Genomic DNA, 19,390 nt, shown 5'->3' with positions numbered 1-19,390 from the left:
GTAGATTAAATAATTATAAAACTGGGATTCGAGATTTATTTATTTATTTTATTATTTTTTTTAAGGATGTACCCTCATGACCCGTCTGAATTACAAAATGCATTGTCTGTCAACTTTTTAATTTTTTTTGTTTCTTTTCTAGTTTTATAGTTTAGGTTCTTTTTTAAAAAACTGTTACAGTACAAGGGAGAAGTACAGATATGACATCTAAAAGGTAGAAAAGGATTAAAAGTTTGATATAGGTACCAAAAATAAGAGAGAAGTATAAGATATCACTTTTATTTGGCTCTTTTTTTTCCTTTTTCTTTTTCTTTTTTTTTTCTTTTTTTTTTTTGGCAAAGACGACAAGACAAACGAAACGTAAACCACACAACACAACTAACACTCCACATCCTCCATAGCAAAAAACAAAAGAAACGTAAACCACACAACACAACTAACACTCCACATCCTCCATAGCAAAAGGCACAATGGAAGAGGGAAGAGCTGGCAGAAATTGATCCAAGACAAAAGAAACATAAACCACACAACACAACTAACACTCCACATCCTCCATAGCAAAAGGCACACTGGAAGAGGGAAGAGCTGGCAGAAATTGATCCAATCCAAGCTCAGGATGTGAAAGAGCAGTTAAAGCATGAGCCACCCGATTACCTTGGCGCCGAACATGAGAGAAATAAACCATTCTATATAATCAAATTTACTCACAAAAAGTCATACATAATAATAATAATAATAACTAAGAGATTGCAAAAACCATTAGATAGTTTAAGAAATTTTGTAAATCCTTTAAAAAAAATTGATCAAATGAGCACTTTTACCGCATGAACCAAGATGGGGGTCAAAAATACTCGGCATCCCAATGTATCCCAACTAATGACTCTGCTTTCTTACATAAGGAAGTCATTCTTAAGGTCAATTATTTAATTTTTTAAATCAAAATTTTTTTTTCAACCTCAATATATATTTAATTATTTAATTAATTCTTTGTTATATAATATTTTGATAAATTTGAAGGAAATTAAATATAAGTGATGTTACATAGAGGTGGGTCAACATGGGTAACATAGATGATATATCCTACTTAAAGGTATTATATACTTTCTCCGTAGTATAGATGTAAAAGTTGTTAAGAGTAGCTTCTTTTTCTTTTCTTTTTTACTTTCTTTTTTTCCTTTTTTTTTAAAATTTTTTTTTATTATTATAATGAATTCCCTCCCCTGAGATTGTGAGAGAATTCACAATCATTATATTAAAGACATGCAGTATTAGAATCCATGACAGCTTAGCCCTAGAAAATCTTCCTCTTACAATCATATTATTCACTTCAGCATGTGGAGCCAACCTGAGAACTGAAAGTTCCAATCTCCCAACAAGATTGAAAACCCTAATGGCAAAATTCTCCAGAAAGCCGGACATATCTTTTGTCATCATGTCGAAAGTGAGATTCAAATCAAAATTTTAAATTTTATAATAAACACGATTTTTGAATATACTTGACAATTACAATTGCATCTATAAACAGCATTCCTGTAAAGTACCACTAAACGTGACTTGAATGAGCCGGAAAATTAATCTGTTGATACAAAAAGGAGCATAGCGCGAATTGCCCATCATCAAACTTTTGAATCTGACCCATGGACAAGTAAAAAATACGTGGACTACAAAGAATAAGATTAAAGAATGAATAATAAGCAGCAAAGAATATTCCATGCTGGCCGAAACGATCTGAACCAATGATCAACACCGAGGTTTGTGCAGACGAGGCCGATTACAGAAAATCCGGCCATTGGCCCTCACAACTGCTGCTATACCCATACTCAGGCTCGCCCACATTATTGAAAAGAATAAGTGCCAAAGATCATATCGAACTGTAGAAAAATGAACAAAGCGCGCTAACTCGTTATCAAACATCAAATAAACAATACTTTGGTTTAAAGTAATATGCCGAAGGTAAATCAGATTAGGGAATGATGCTACTATACTATAGAAAAGACTGGTACCCCGCCAACTCACCTTGCCTCAACGACATGGTTGCAAGTAAGAGCCCAGTCATGACCAATGCTAAAGCCAGCGGAAAGGACTGCAGAAAGAAACAGTGAGATTAATGTGTCTAAAAGGAAGTCCATGAATTATAGCAGAATACATGTAATGAAAAAAAAATTCAGAAACTACGGAGGCTTTTAAAACTATTTTCTTCCCTGACAGCCAGGAAAAAAAAAAATTACAATTAATGGAGGTGTTAAAAAAAATAGCCCCCCTACACAGGTTGCTCGGAGGGGAAGACTCGAGAACAAATGAGGATAAAACATACACCTTAAATTCAGGATAACAGCGTGATATTTTTGGACTCCTAGCAATAGCACCCTCAAACCAGCAAACCATACACCTTAGGTTGAGGATTGAGGATATTCTAACATGGTTCTATAACTGATTGTCTAATGCAGATTAAATTTACTGATGTATGGGTATTACAGATACTAAACTTTTACTAATTCCGACTGTAGCATTGGATCCAACCTCTCGATGGTATGAACTTGTAAGAGAATTTGATCCAGTAAAATGGACTAATGTGTTAATCAAACTAGGTTCCGGCAGACGTAAGGTGGAACACTGGAACTCACATCTCTTGATCAATCTGTGACAAACATATGATGGATCCTCATCCAGCAACGGTGCTGGAAATTTTCTGCTTTTCACTAGAGTTCTGACACCCAGATCATTTCAGTTATCTGAGTATCATGAATTGACTTGATTAACGAACTTAAAAGAACACCAAGAAATCATCGCCGTAGAGGTACAGTGAGAAGTTGTTCTTAGACTTCTTTCTGACCCTATTCATCAATGCAAAATGTTTTAAAGCTTATTTCCAGTCCAGATGGCTATTTTTCATATAATAGCATGAAATGAAAAGAACACAAGAAAATATGAGATGCAAAGTAATAATCATTGATTGCATCATTAAATAATCACACTGAAATCAGCTTTTGCCTAATAAGTCAGGTACTTTCGCTAAAATAAAAAACGTTGCCTCAGTGTCCAGAAACAAAATAAAGTCAACTGACCCAGCTATATGATTCATTTTTGTTGATGGTTCATGTTCATAAAAGTCCTACTAAAGGTATTGTGCTGGGTGTCTACCTAATGCAATCCCCCTTCTTTAGGCTTGTGCCTCAGCAGTGTAAAAGATAATGCTCTAAGCACAAATAACCAAAGCAAGCTTCTATATTAAAATAACAAATGCAGCACCTCAAAATATGTACACCTACTTGCAAGCTTCTATATTAAAATTACCAGAAAATCTGAGAGAAGCATTCAAAATTTATTTACAAAACAATTAAGTTGTTAAAATTATACTTACAGCAACAGTCTCAAGGCCTCCTTTCTTAGATGTGGGAGTCATGTCACGGGTAACAGAAACAATGTAATGTCCTTGCAGGAGATCAATTGCATCCTTCACGTTTGTGCCAAAGGGGTGAAAATTTGTCAGGATTAAATTGAAAAAAATATAAAAAATATAGAATCAAGGCAAAGACCAAAAAAATAGTATCTAATTGGGAAATGTATAATTAACAAAAATAAAATACTGATCAACAAAAAAATCGAAGTTGGTTAAAAAATGAAATCTCTTCACATAGAACGTAAAACATATTACAGTAAAAGGTTTATCAAATGAAGACTTTGAAGAAATAAGATTAGCTGTACGATAATCACTGGATAATTATTCATTTACTTGTACACGCACAAATAGATTATCATATAAATAGACATTTCATTAAAACAATGCTCAACAGAACCTTGATGCATTCTGACTTGCAAAAGAAAAAAACCTTGATGCATTCTGACTTTTAACTAACATGATTAAAGATATGAAGCATACCAACCTGTTTTGTCCCATCACAAAAATTATTCAGGTAATAGCGAGCAAGGGCATTCCGGCCATCATTAAGAATACCTTGCATTGTCCGCTGGCCACATCTACAAATTCAATCAAACAAGGACATTGCATAAAGATAAATACAAGTTTCCATTAAACATTTCAGTTCTGCTTTCAAGTTACCAAAAACTCAACCATCATCATCTAAGAGCTAACTACTTAATATTGAAGCAGGGGTATAAAGATCCATTTAGAAAGTGACATATACAAGAAATATTAACTAAATGTCAATAACAAAATGCACAAAGAAGATATTCAAACCAAAACCCATGCTAAGATGTACAAATTTGTCCTAGATCCTTCATAAATCTAAAGATCCATGTTTTTAAGTTAACAGCATTGGTCTTGATACTGGAAGACTATGCGCTATCAATATCTTCTAAAATGCAATGATATGCAATATAATGAACTAAAAACCCCCAAAAAAACCTGGAAAAGACAGAAAACTAGAAATCATAAGCTAAATTGTACTGGTGATACATGTCAGCGAAGTTGAGGCACATGGCATGGGTGTAATATAACAATTGCCAGTTAATGCTCCAATTTTGTTTATATCTTAAATATGATAGTCTTATGAATCAGCAAGTTCTGATATTGATTTACAGGGCTGATGCCAAACAATAGTGAGATATAATAAGACGTGGAGATCCAACAGAACAATCTGCACACCCTAGAAAGATAAAATGGGCTGATTGCTAGAACAGTTCCACTAGTGGAAAAAGGTCCACTGACACATCAATTTTAGCACCAAACATGACATTAGCATGACGTAGTTGTAAACTAAAAACGATAAAAAAATAAAAATAAAAATAAAATAAAAAAAGAAAAAAGTTTAAAACTCATTTCATCAATAACCTTCAATTTTGGCTAACATTTTCTGATGCAAGCAAACAAATGCGTTGTGCACGAATATGCTAAAAATTACCTGACAAAATCTCCTTTCAAAGCAGGAGTACCAGAATACTGGATGCTGATCTCATCCCCATGATTAGCCCACACTAAAATGTTTAAAAAAAAAAAAAAATGGAAAACACTGTCACGTTCTAAGAAATTACGGTAAATTTCACATGGCTACCAATAACCATGAAGACAATGTAACCAACCCAGAATATACAAAAAATTGATATAATTTATGAAAATACTCACAAATTTTAAATCTTTCATCAAAATTTGGATGTGTGCTAATAGTTTCATCAGCACTAAAAACACCAATCCTTCTAAGTTGAAACTCCAACATATTTCGACCAATCATGCTCTGCAGAAAAATTAAAAATCAAGAGCAGTTATAGCTCAGTAAAGCCAGAAGGAACAAAAGAATACAAGGAAGAGTGCTAAGAAGAATGCACATGATCATAATACTTGCACGAATATGCTGGCATACGCTAATGAATAATTATGGTTAGGTAGAGAAGACTCTCATCTGAAAGCATAAAATTCAAGAGACACAGTTGGAATTTAATGTGGAATAAATGATTTAACGCAAAAATCAAAATATCTAGAATAAATTGTTATCTTAATTTTCACCATGTGCTTATCTTATGTGGAGCCTGGTTCCTGTGGAGTCCCATTTATGTCCTACCATTCAAATACATACACACATGCATCATATGCTTCAGCTGCCGGAGAAAAACTAACAACGGAAGCATAATGAAGGGAAGCCAAAAGATACAAATGCTACCAAATAGCCCTTCACTGATTGACACATAACAAGAAAAGAACATTGAATTAATGGAAAATAATGTAAATTCAATTCCGTGAGAGCAAAAACATTGCCTGTGATGACAGTATCCAAAAGAAAACTATACTTGTAGAGAGAGATATGATAACAGAAGAGGAAAAACAAATGGCTTGGCTTTGCAGTTTCGAACAAGATCAGGACTCCAACCATTTCCACTGACAATTACGTTAAATTCAAAACATTATACTAATATATATTCATATCTTTATTAATATTCCAGTCAAAACTTTGGAATTTCTCAGACGAACCCTAAGAGCAACAATTAAAGAAACGATAGTGGTGAATTTTTCAGATGAACCCGAAGAGCCACAATTAAAGAAACTATAGCGATGACGGAAATGGTATTTTTTATGTGAGTTTTATGGGTTTCATAATTTAAAGATGGCAAAAAGAAAAAAGAAACAAAAAAAATTAAAAAAAAAATCTGCAATCCAACAATGTGAACCTCAGAAAGACAGTAATCCAGAAACAACATATCGGCTATCATCTATTACAACACAATAAAAAATAGATGAAACAATATCACTCTGATTTAAGTTCACATACCTGGGTAACATTTGTACGGTCTAAGCAATCAATACAATTGGTCCTTACAACTCCAAGTTGCCCCTCAACTTTCTCACCTTTTTCATTTAACAGAAGATACCTACCATTCCAAAAAATCAACTTAAATCAAGAAAGGGATTATTAACTACCCATTTCGGAATGAATTTCTTAATGATGATTATAGCAGTTAGACTTGGAAATATATGAAGTGTCCCATCTAAAGTTTATCAGGTATCAATCTTTTATAAAATTAACTTTATTTGAGAAATAGAGAGTGAGTAGGGGAACATTTGAAAATGGAGTTTCTTGTGTGCAAGATTATTAGTTATGCTCTCATAGCTAAAGTATCCCTGATACCCTTTTTAAGCTTGAAGGTATCAGAAAAAATTGTAGCCGTGGACTTGTGGGCAATGAGGACGTTAGGCCCCCACGGGGGGTGATTGTGATGACCTCTATGGGTGAGTGTGATGTGGGTGGGTGCGAGATACTGGACGAGCTACCACACTGGCAGGCTACAGGGTGTCATGATCCTACATCGCCTGAGGGAGGTGAAGTGCATTATGTAAGATTCAATACCCTTCTATGACACAACGCGTTTTAAAGTCATGATGGCCGTGAGCCCATCAGAACTCCAAAGTTAAGCGTACTTACTCTGGAGTAGTACCAAGATAGGTGACCCCCTGGGAAGTCTCTGGTTCGGGGGAGCCAAGAGCGGACAATATTGTGTCTGGGTAGGGTAAGGGTTGTTACAAATTCTATCAAATCCACAAAACATAGGGGTGAGAGGATCCCGGCCCTTTTCAAAGTTTGGCTAAATGAATTAATCTTTCATGGTTTTGACTTTATGAAGTGGCCAGTTTTGCTTTCTATAACACCTGTTCCATTATTTTCCTATCCATTCTCCATATAATAAAGATGGACATTATCCACCCTAGTGACTTGAGCATGAATCTCAAAACCCCACCATAAATAACCCTATATGCAAACACGATACTATCTTCTTATTGTAAGAGTAAGAATCGTATTGATAACTATTAAGATTTGTGTCTAAAATTCTATTAATAATTAGGTTTCCCTTTTTGGAGTCGTATTTTGTATGGTAATTTCTTGTTTGACACCAACAGGCCAGTGGCCTAGCGGTACGAAGCCCCTACATCTTAAAGAGAGATTAGGGGTTCGAGCCTCGGTGGAGGCATGTGTGTGTGAGTACCAACTAGGAAAAAAAAAATTCTTGTTTGGCAAGTCTTAGCCTTTAAGAAATTTCTTGTCTTGGGCTCTAAGGAATTTCTTGTTAGGCAAGTCTTGGCCTCTAATGAATTGTAATCCTTGTCCAACAAGGAATTGAGTTTGGACTTCTATAAATAGAGGTGGAGTTGGGTGGAGAAGGTGTAGAAGAAGAGAAGGAAAAAATGGAGGAGTGAGTGAGTGAGTGAGTGACTAAGAAGAGGAGAGTAGGTGAGAGTAGAGAGATGAAAAATAAATGGGTGGGCATTCTCTACCATTGTATCGTCTTTTCTTGATTCATTATAGTTGAATTTCTTCTCTCTGTTGATTGAGCTCGACCGAACCACGTTAAATATTGTGTTTTTGTGTTGCATGTTGTTTGCTTGTTTTGTGATTGGATCTCTATCTTTGTGATGTGATTTGCTTCCGTTGTGCCGAACGAAGGGGTTTAAATCCCAACATTACTTTTAGGATTTGGGTCTCAAATTATATCAATAATTAGGTTTCCTTTTTTGAGTCGTATTTGTGAGATATATATTTTGTAATTGGCTAATTTCGATGTCAAAACAAGTCCGATCGAGTCATAAAATTTCGGTTCAGAATTGAAATCGGATTGAAGATTGAAAATCGGAAGCGAATTTGAAGAAGTTCAAGTTTCATGCTTTAATACACTCCGGGATGATGAGAACAATACTTTAGAAAGGTTCAAGAATTTTGGAACAGGTTTAGCTTTTGAGGGTTTTTGGTTGAATTCAAGTTTGGCCAACTTGAACTGGTTCAACCACCCTGAACAGGTTCAAGTGTCACAAAAAGTTTAGATTGTTTTCTTCGAAAACTTACTGGCCAACTTGAACCGGTTCAACCACCCTGAACCGGTTCAAGGTCTTCTTATTTGTTTTGGTAACTTACCATCCTGGTCTGTTTTGATTCCTATTTGGTTTAAGACTTCCTTCCAAAATCCTATGCACGAATTTGACTTGGTTTCCAAGTATTCTTAGGTATTCCAAACTTCTTTATAGTCTCTCTTTCATTCAACATTGACGTATGGCTTTTAGGAACGAGAATTCATTATTTTGAGAAAGCCTTTTGAGAGATATTGTTCAGAAAATCAAATCTGATTTTTCTGTTTTTATTTTGAGAACACACACATATATACATGAGTGATTTAGTTGTGTTGTTCATTATCTCATCGGATTTGGAGCATAATTGAAGATTCAGAGATTCCAAAAAGCAGATCTATTTCTTCTACATCAAATTCAGATATTGAAGAAAAGGGGTGAAGCAATCACACTTTGAAAGGTTTAAAACATTCGAGGAGTGTTGTTTGATCTACCAGAAATCCTTCTACAGAGATCAAGAGTAAGCCTAGAGTCGAGGGCTGTTGGACGGGACGTCGCAAAGCCGGAGATTGTCAGCAATTGGTTTTTGGTAGAACGTTAGGGTGTGAGCATGAGTCAAAGTCCATTGTACTTTGTTTCAAATATAGTGGATCGTTTTGTTCTGGACTGCACAGTCCACTAGGTTTTTCCCACAACAATTGGTCTCTTCTGCCAACTGGGGTTTCCTCACTAAAAATTCTGGTGTCATCTCTCAAATTTTACTTGCTTTACTTTCAGTATTTATCTTTGTGATTGTGGATGTTTAATTGATCATATTGCTTAGGTGAATTAATCAATCACAAAAATTGGGCGACCTAATAATCTCATCTAGGTCATTCAAGGATTTAATCACAATTAAATCAACTAACAGCTTCCGCACAGCGTAACTCACAGTATTTTGTATGGTAATTCTTGTTTGGCAAGTCTTGGCCTTTAAGGAATTTCTTATCTTAGGCTCTAAGGAATTCCTTATCCTGGGCTCTAAGGAATTTCTTGTTAGGTAAGTCTTGGCCTCTACAGAATTGTAATCCTTGTCCAACAAGAAACTCTATAAATAGAGGTAGAGCTGGTGGAGAAGGTAGGGAAGAGAAGAGAGTCAGTGAGAGGAAAAAGCTGCAAAATAAATGGGTTGGGCATTCTCTACCGTTGTATATTCTCTTCTTGATTCGGCTAAACCACATTAAATATTGTGTTGCATGTTGTTTGTTTTGTGATTGGATCTCCATATTTGTGATGTGATTTGCTTCTGATGTGCCAAACGAAGGGGTTTAACTACAAACGTTAGTTTTTTCACAAAAATGATTGTTCTTATGTTCTCTCTTGTGCTCCAAGCTCAAGAAGCACTAATCTATGCATGTCTCACCTACGTGAAGTGCTGGGTGGGAAGACTAGAGGTATACCTAGAGGCATACCTGGCCTTTGGCATCATTTTACACAAAATGGCTTCTCTCAAACGTGAATCAACGTCCTCATACTTGTTAATTCAAGATTTTATTGTTACACCAAGTAATGGCCCATTTACAGAATATATCAAGATACATAATTATATTTTTTCAATTCTAGCAAGGTGCAACACAAGCTAACCAAGGGGTATAAATGTCTAACAAATTTTATTAACTGTTTATTACAGAAATAAAACAAAATTACAGCTCCGTACTATATATCTATATATTGTTCCATTCTTATGCGCTAAAACTGTGTTCATGTTTATAAAAAATCTTCAAGCACCATTATATTAGCCAAACTTTTAAACATGATGCCATTTGAAAAGAAACCATACCTATTTTTGACGATGAAATCCTCAATTTGATCATAAAGGATTGAGAGGTTCTCGAAATGTATATGTCCACAAATCCGGTGAAAATCAAAGTGCAAATATCTACAAAAACGAGTAGTTATTAGCATAAAATGGAAAAAATAAAATATAGTTGATAAAATGAGTTAAAACCAACAGGCAGTGGTCTAGCGGTATCAGGCCCTTACTTCTCAAAGGGAGGTCAGGGTTCAAGCCTTAGTGGAGGCATGTGTGTATGAGTACCAACTAAGAAAAAAAAAAAAAAAAGAGTCGATAAAACGAGTCAATATGAAGGAGATCCTACCTCAGATCATCACCAACAATAGGCTGCACGGCATTGGAATATTTTTCACTTAAGTGTCCCTCACCTCCATGCTGGTGAAGAAATGAATAGCAAATATAAGTCAAGCAGATGATACACCCACACACTGCTACACCTTTTAATTCCCACAACCGAAAACCACCTAAATGCGTGCAAAGCACAACACACTCCAGAATTTTTTTTATTTTTTATTTTTTTTCCTTTTTGTAAGTGTCACTGAAAGGCGCTGAAACAGGTGACGTAGCCCTTATAGATGCGAAGCAACAAAAGAAGCGGCAAAACCAGAAAGATATAAAAGAATCACATATTGCCCAATAACTCTAAAGGTGTCTATAGACTGACACTCCTCTTCGTGGACAAAGTTCATTTTCCTAAGCCTTGATTCATATCCTTTTCAACTCTTCCCTTTAACTTTATTGTACTTAAAAGTTAAAACCAGAACCATACATATCAACAAATATTCAACATCAACATAAAAAGGGAAATATCTGTGACATATCAAATAGATATCAATGATACTGAAACATCCATCAGTATCATTGTCAAGATTCTGCTCATAACTTGGAAGTGTATACATGCATGTAAACTCTGCCAACTGGTTGTAAACTCAATTGTCATCATGCACAAATGAGAAACCATGAGATCAATAATATATTCCACCAAAGTTTGTAAGATGAGGAAAAAAAAAAGAGTACCTGGTTGACAAGATCAACAGCTAAGACATTTCCCCACTTTTTTCTTAAATCTAGAAAATGTCGCTCAGCTACTCGAGGCTGCAGGAAGTGTTGCATACAGCACCAATCAATTAAGAGACAAACGCACAAGAAAGAAAAAAAAAAGTACAATAAAGGCACTTTTTTTTTTAAAAAGGCACTCACTGCTTCTTCATGTCTCATAACTTCAAACTTAGGCTTATATGTCAAATCAACAATTTGGTCCCAAACTAATGGAATTGACCCTCGAACCTGCAAATGCCAAACTAAAAATGAGCCACATGCCACAAATGGGATACGATCATTATGCAAAGTGGAATCCACATTAGCTGCTAAAACTTTTTTCAGTAAAAGGTCTATCAAAAACTATCATAAGAATCTGTCGTTCAACATTCATGGAGGAGGCTCTTGACATTTGAGCTTCACGAATTTAGAGGAGAAACAGAAAGTTCAAGCTGGAATCTTTTTTTCTGCAAAAGTTGAATTATCTGGGGAAGATAATGTCAGACAGATACTCTTAAGTGATCATCTCCTAGTAAGGGAATAGGAGTTCACAAACACATCATATGCATAGAACTTTAGAATTGGATAATTATCTAATTATCATCTTGCTTATTCTCAATTCATTGGGCGCTATGGTTTCTCCACAATCACATCATGTGCAAAGCAGCCTATAGGCTCCTCACGTCTGGAAGAATGAAGTGAGAATAAATGCAAATTCTAGAGCCTTCTAATTTTAAGCAAAAGGAAAAGTAACTTAATGAACTCTCTAGACCCGTGAATAACAGTTTAGGCAGTTGTGGGAAAGACCTTTAATCAAGTTAGAGCATGCAGCATGAGACTGCAAACTCATATTTTATCAGCAAACGTCTTCTTTTCTAAATCAATGGTCAAATGTGCAAATTGAATGAGTAATCAATTTTACATGATTGAATATATAAACCAAGAAAAATTAGGCAATTACAGCACAAAGTCCAGTTATTTTTGCTGATTTTGCAATCAATAAGCCAATACTATTACTTACATCAGTACAACACTTATTTGTCCGGTATGCTTTATCCACTATTGTTAATGCGAAAGGTTAATTTAATCTCCAATCCTCCCCTCCCACTGGGTGGGGACAGACTAATTTTATTATTTCTTTATCCAAAATATTTCAATTCAAAGATGCAACATGTCTGAATAACAAAAAAGAATCTTTATAGGGCAGTTTTATCATGTTTTATGCTTCTAAAAAAAATGGCAGTATAAACTATATAAAACGTTACCTGCACAAATGATGCAGTATGTCCATTCAACTGCATGATTTGTTCACTTTCAACAAAATTTGCGACATACCCATCAGAATCAGCTCCTCTTCTCCACATCCGAGTGCCTTCAAGAAAAAATAATATAGACAACTAGACCAAATATTGTACTGCATACTGAAAATCATTTAACTTGACTGCCAAAGATATGTCATTTCTCCATCAATGATACAATCAAACCATATCTACGAAAATGGCATCCCATGTCATAAGCTTGCAACAAGTAAGATCCATGAATAAGAAAAAACTGTAAGATGACTGCCAAAATAATCCAACACAACCATCTATATAGGTTCAATGCTAAAAATGGCAAAACATGCAGCCCTCTGTGTGGATTCAGTGCTGGCAACATCAGTATCCATTTGAAGCACATAATACAATCAAGTAATGAAATATTCAAGGGATCAAAGGTGGTGTTAGAGGTCTAGTGACAGATCTGAAACACAATGGCTTTGAAAGCTCTAGTTTAGGGATACATAATTTTATTGTGGAATATAATAATGTGTATCAATGTAAAGGATTAAAGAAAGTGAAAGATGTCATTGTGGATAATTAAATACCATAATGGATCATTAGACTGATCGAGGACGTTGGAATGCTTCCTATTTGCATGCCTACATGTGAAATTCAGGAGCAGATAAACCGGCTACTGTGCAAATGGAAACAGTTTTCTGGTAATTTAGAGCCATAACGGATTACATTCTCTTGCTTGCCGTACTTAGTAGAGTTGTAAACCTTTCGGTTGTTAACATATAAATTATGTAATCTATCGTAAAGAAATCTTTTTATTTTTTCTACCTTCTTAACCTTTTGTCTCTTTAAAAAATGTTTATTATACCCAAAATAAAAATAAAACACTACCAACAGACCTGTGGCCTAGCGGTACAAGGCTCCTACTTCCCAAAGGGAGGTCAGGGATTCGAACCTTAGTGGAGGCAGTGTGTGTGTCCCAACTAGGAAAAAATAATAATAATAAAATAAAACACTTGCATTTATACCCTCCCATAGAAACATGATACGGAAACTAGTTTTGACAGGAAAATAAATAAATGAAAAAGAAGAAGAAGCAGTAAAGGTTTTAAATACCAGTTCTCCTAGTACATCTCCGTGCAATCAGAGTAACATCAATAATATCTTTTCCAATGGCTGCTTGAAAATTCTGAAAACGTGATAGTAAGTTAAGGTGTAACTTAAAATGGAAAGAAAGATAGCATCAATCCTCATTATTCATGAGCTGAACTAGATTAGCAAATGTCAAAGATCAAGATCTATGCAAAAATATCAATAGCCGAGTAACAAGTTAAGGATATTCCCTTGGATAACAGGAAGTAAGTATGGATCTAACTGCACAGACAGGAAATTATAGTCAGCAAGCTACAAATGTAATATAAGTTAATAAGAAAATGGAACATGTAAGATAATTACGATTTTGGCAACAATCTGACCTTATTATCTATAAGCACTTCCAACATATAGTTGTTCCAGAAAAACCTTGGGTCTGCCTGTGGCAAAGACATTTCACATCCATGATGACATAACAACGTGAAGAACGAATGCCACAAACATAAAGATTCGGAAATCAAAACAATTATTTGTACATAAATTCCAAAAAAGACAGTTAAATCAGTTGAGAAGCCAACAAATTTTTCTGGGGGGTACATCTTAAAGATAATTTCAATGTGAAATAATTAATTATGTTAGATATCAAGAAAGGCTACCTGTCTCCAAAGAGGAAGCAACTTTGATTCATCTCCCAAATCATGCAACCGTTGTGCACTGCAAGACACACCATATGGTACATAAGCAATATCACCATATTAGACCAAATTGTATTAAAAAGATTTTAAATAAAAATCTTTTTGACAAGGCACCCACACACCCACTTTATCCCTATTGAGACTCAAATCGTCAAATTTACAAGCATTTCAAATCATAGTTTCTACAAGTAAATGGAAAATAGAAAACTAGCAAGGTTTTTGCACTAAGGATAGATGATAGTTTTCAGGTCATGGTACTCACCTCCTCAGTTTCAGACCTAAACAAAATGTTGCCACAATACTGTCTGATTAACTTATAAAGTTCTTTTCTTCTTTTATTTTTTCTTTTCCAATCACCGGACAATAGAATGACGTCTTATAAGCAGTCACTAACCTAAATCATCTTTGTGGAATTCCGCATCTCATCATTTTTAAATATACAAAATTACAAATAGTTAAAAACTTAAAATGCAGATAAATGAAAAAGATACATTCTATGGGTTTTGCTAGAGTTCGAAGATGAATGAAAAAGGATATTTAAATTTCTAACAATAATTACCTAATCTAGTGAAACCCTAATCAAATTCAACTGAAAAAGAAAAAAGAATTATCATCATAGGATACATGGTACAACAGTGCAACACTTACCATGCAATCCCCTCATTGCCAACTACAGATGATCCCAAACCTTCACACATAAATCTAGTATTATCAAAGGCAAACTGAAAAGGCTAGTGAACTGGATCCGCGCCTAATCCAGTCAAACCATAGAACTGGGTAGGGGTGAAGACTTTAAGTCTGCTTTTCTTGATTATTTTTAAAGGCACATAATGACTCAGCTTAGACATTTTTTGTTTTAATTTTTTTTTTTTTTGAAACATTCCACCCAGTAGTCTGGTCAAGTGATCAGGCAGATTCAACCTGGATTAAGTGGCAAGGTGTAATAGGCTGGGAGTTTCGCAATCCGACCCAAAAGCTTAAGCTATTACGTGGTGCTAACACCCAACCCATTTATACTCATTTCACTTCCCATCCGGATCCGATGTGGGACACCTCTAACATTCTCCCCCACCGAAATCGCAACACTCTCATTGCGGTCGGGCCACCTTGCCTACCCAGGGCAGCACACACAGACACCTCCAAGCCAGGCACTTGGCGTGGCACCAGATCAAGGACTGGTCTAGCTCTGATACCAACTATGACGGGTCGGGTGCTTCGCGGTCCAACCCAAAATCTTAACATTTCACTTCCTATCCGGATCCAATGTGGGACACCTCTAACATTGGGCCTATTGCACATGCGGCTATGATGCAACACGGACCTAACCTCTATCATTATTTACACAAAGGGATTGCACTTGTACTTGAAACAGTATCTTCACACTTGTCTTCTTGAGCTTTTTGAAAGTGAAATAACTGAAATTAAAAATGCTTAAAAGAAAGTGAACAACATGAACAAAATTCTATCCAAGTTACATCCATGTGGTAAAAAGAGATTGACATTAGTAATTTATATTTTTTATGCTATCAATTCGGTTAAAACATTCTATTTTCAACTTCTGATGTTCATGTAATGCTTTGAAAAAGAAAAAACATTTGGTTCAGGCAGGTAAATAAATTAACCATTCAACCAATTAATTTAGCCCCTTTTTCCTTTTCAATCTTATATTGATATTTGGTCTGGGAATAGCATTGAAAATCTGGACAAAACCGGTTCAACCAACAGGATAGAATACTGTAATTTTGCAAAATATGCTCCTTCTACCTATATAAAATCAGCCACCTGCAACAATGCCTACTGAAGTACGCAGCCAGTTCTCCCAAAGTAACCTCAAGTGACAACAAAATGGGCACACACTAAAACTGGGGGGCAAGAAAAATAAATAAAATTCACCTCAGTGTTAAATTGACGTCATATGAGAAATACAGACCAGGAGTCCTCTCTGCAATATTTAGCAGCCCAGAAAACTCAGTCTCCATCTTTTTCTGCCAAAAATGGTAAATATTACTGAGTTCAAACACAACAATCACCAGTCTACAAAAATAGACATAAAAAATGTAGCAGATTTACCTGTTCTTCAGGGGAATTTTTAAGAGAGTGATCACAGGGAAAGAACTTCAATGATGAAACTTTGAAGATCGGATGCCCAAGGTAAGATCCAACACATTCACGTTCTGTTATAACTAGTAAATATGACCCTAAAAGCATAACAAAAGTATAATAACATCAAAGCTATTAGATAAATTGCAACCCAAGTGGTGAATAGAACTACAGGATATTATATATATGAAATTCAGTTTTATAAACTCTAGGGGTATTCAAAATGACTTGACCCGCATATACAGGCAATTCATTTTTTTTTTTTTTGATAAGTGCATATACAGGCAATTCATAATACATCATATGTGCCTGCCTTGGCTGGTCATGTTTCCTTTCCCTTTTTTTCCTTTTCTGCATTTTCATCCCATATTTTTTTTAATTATATACACACATATATGTATACATTTTTTTTCCCCTGAAGGGGTTGATAGAGGAGGAGTTGTGGACAATCTCATATACTTGTATATGTGCAGATGATTGTAAGACAGCTTCATATCATCAGAGATCATCCTTTAGTCAAGGTCTTAGCTCATTAATTTGACTGGAAGTTTTATTAATGACACTAGAGTACATTCACTGGAAATTCTGCCAGTATGAAATAAGTTGGAGATCACATAATGCTAGCAGCTGTTGTAAACCTCAATCAATATTTTGGTGCATGGATTAATGTTGGCAGCATTGAATTAATTTTAAAAAACAAAAAGACTCAAATGGTGTATGAGCAACAACAAGCAGTTTAATAAGTGAACCAAAATGAGAAGTTTAATACATCTTTTAATACATCTGTCAAGAATAGAATATACTAGCTGAAGGGCCTAATATATTATCCAATAGTTTACAAAGACCATGATCCTATTGGAGCATAATAAAGTAACTACCACAATAGTCTTCAATAAGTAACTTACTATTCTGGCACTCATTTAGTCGTTTACCCAGAATAAGATACATCATGTTATCTAATTAGTCAGTTATCAACTCAATAGAGTACCACCATCATCTTTAGACTCTTACTCTGATATTGCTATAATTTATCATCACGTGGAATCCATACTGAAAAAACATACCACCAAATGAAAACCAGCTGTTATTGAACTATCGTCTTTCTGAGCTCCATATTTAAATTGCTATGTGCATTTACCAATAACTGCTAAGTAACTGAACGGTATTGAAGTTTTAACTTAATGACATTATGTTCACACACTTGAATGTCTGTCATATACAAATTTGAACAATGACACCAAAACTCTAAGTTATGGATGACATCATTAACACATGATATTTTAGGTGCATAATAAGATAATCTTGCCTGCCAAGAGCTTTAACATCCCAACTACACCAAAGATTGTCCGAATTTTCGGAACCCGAAGAGAGCTGCATTGTGGAATGTCATCTAAAGAACAGAAAATAATGTGTAAAACATCAGCCTTATACAAAATGAAACTCAAATCCACAATGCAAAACCGTGTCAAACAAGTAAAAAGACAAAGCTGCCAACCAATAAGACTCATTGATCCATCAACCCGACTAATTGCCACACAGGAACCAGCAGAACCATCAGTGGGCTCAACAACATACTGATCTGGAAACTCCCAGAGACGCATTCGCGTGTATAGCTTCTGTGCAGGATCAGCCTTCTCCATCATAATTTGGATTCAATCACTAAAAACAAACAATAACAAACACAATTGAAGATGGTAATCACTCCAGCACAAAAAAACACAAAATAATAAAATAGTAGTCACTGATATCAACTTAACCTAAAAAATACAAAATTCAAATCTCTATGATCAGTGAGCACCATTCAGCTCTTCGCCTAAGAAAGCATTGTAGAAAGATGTTATCATGTTCCATAGACACATAGATACAAAACATATATGCATATATATATATATATATATATATATATATATATATATAATTCTCCATCATAATTTGGATTCAATCACTATAAACAAACAATAACAAACACAAGTGAAGATGATAGTCACTCCAATCCAAAAAAAAAGAACACAAAATAGTAAAATAAAAATCACTAATATCAATTTCAACCTAATTCATACAAAATTCAAATCTGTATCATAAGTGAGGACCATTCCGCTTCTCACCCAAGAAGCATTGTAGAGAGATGTTCCACAGACACATAGATACAAAACATACACATATATTTGTACAAAATTCAAATCCCGCAAGCAATAACAAACACAATTGAAGATGAGTGTTACTCAAAACTACAAACAAAACATAAAATAGCAAAATATAAGTCACTAATCTCCATTTCTACCTAATTTGTACAAAATTCAAATCTTGCAAACAATAACAAGCACAATTTAAGATGATAGTTACTCCAATATAAAAAAACACAAAATAGTAAAACAGGAGTCACTAATATCAATTTAACCTAATTCATACGAAATTCAAATCTCTATGATTAGTGAGTAGTACCATTCCGCTTTATTATGTTCCACTGACACATAGATACAAAACATATATGCATATATATATAATTATACATACAAAAGAAGAAGATGTAAGAGGTTACCTGTGTGAGATCCAGATTGCAGAGAGAGAGAGAGAGAGAGAGGATTAGCCCTAAGCGAAGGTTTGTGATGGTGACGAAGTCAGAACAAGAGAGGGAGTGTTTGTTTGCGCGTTTGATGGAACGCATAAACCGAGGAGGGAATGGAAATGGAAACAGTCAAAACAACGATTTGGGTTTTTGTTCTGTTTGGGCCTTTTAACTGAAAACCGGACGTCTTGCGTAGATCTCGTACCTGTAAAGGACTCCATCGTAAGGAATTACGCCTGTCTGACAGATAAGCACACACCAAATAAATTGTTCTTTGATCTTTGTTCTTTGTTCTTGATGTTTTGTATAAATAATTGTAGCATGTGGTTATTATAATCATGAGACTAGTTAAGGGCCGTTGGGCATGGGATACGATTTAGGCGTAATATTTTTTTGGTCAATATCAAAATAACGTTTTGTTATCGAAGTACTTAGAGTAAAAATTAGAACCCTATTTGATAACGAAAATTTATTTTAAAAAATTCATAAATTTGTGTTAATTCGTGC

General features: G+C 34.9%; 1 protein-coding gene across 1 annotated transcript; it reads right to left on the bottom strand.

Moving 5' to 3' along the window:
* Positions 1-1,447: 1,447 nt before the first annotated feature.
* LOC132266475 (phosphoinositide phosphatase SAC6-like) lies at positions 1,448-19,145 on the bottom strand. Its single transcript, XM_059767349.1, has 21 exons — positions 18,857-19,145; positions 17,813-17,976; positions 17,624-17,707; positions 16,288-16,415; positions 16,111-16,202; positions 14,179-14,236; positions 13,906-13,962; positions 13,771-13,804; positions 13,547-13,627; positions 12,422-12,528; positions 11,319-11,405; positions 11,136-11,213; positions 10,423-10,493; positions 10,104-10,202; positions 6,222-6,321; positions 5,084-5,192; positions 4,863-4,935; positions 3,885-3,978; positions 3,362-3,454; positions 2,017-2,083; positions 1,448-1,871 (listed from the first exon to the last, which is right to left on the bottom strand). The coding sequence occupies exons 2-21, from the start codon at positions 17,958-17,960 to the stop codon at positions 1,741-1,743; spliced, it is 1,791 nt and encodes a 596-aa protein (XP_059623332.1). The 5' UTR covers positions 17,961-17,976; positions 18,857-19,145; the 3' UTR covers positions 1,448-1,740.
* Positions 19,146-19,390: the final 245 nt, after the last annotated feature.

Source organism: Cornus florida, unplaced genomic scaffold (genome assembly GCF_030987335.1).
Source record: "Cornus florida cultivar Cherokee Brave unplaced genomic scaffold, ASM3098733v1 CherokeeBrave_3.0.0_Hap2_Chr07, whole genome shotgun sequence".
Taxonomy (NCBI): Eukaryota; Viridiplantae; Streptophyta; class Magnoliopsida; order Cornales; family Cornaceae; genus Cornus; species Cornus florida.
Note: the sequence above shows the minus strand (reverse complement) of the source record. Positions and strands in the feature narration are given on the sequence as shown.

Bases quoted from the DNA above. Each gene is read 5' to 3' on its own strand.
- LOC132266475 (XM_059767349.1), bottom strand. From the start codon at position 17,960: ATGATGGAGAAGGCTGATCCTGCACAGAAGCTATACACGCGAATGCGT. The intron at 13,963-14,178 runs GTAGCCTTTCTT...TCTTTGCCACAG, and splicing joins TGCTTCCTCTTTGGAGACAG to GCAGACCCAAGGTTTTTCTG. The intron at 12,529-13,546 runs GTATTTAAAACC...TTTTTCTTGAAG, and splicing joins GAGATGTACTAGGAGAACTG to GCACTCGGATGTGGAGAAGA.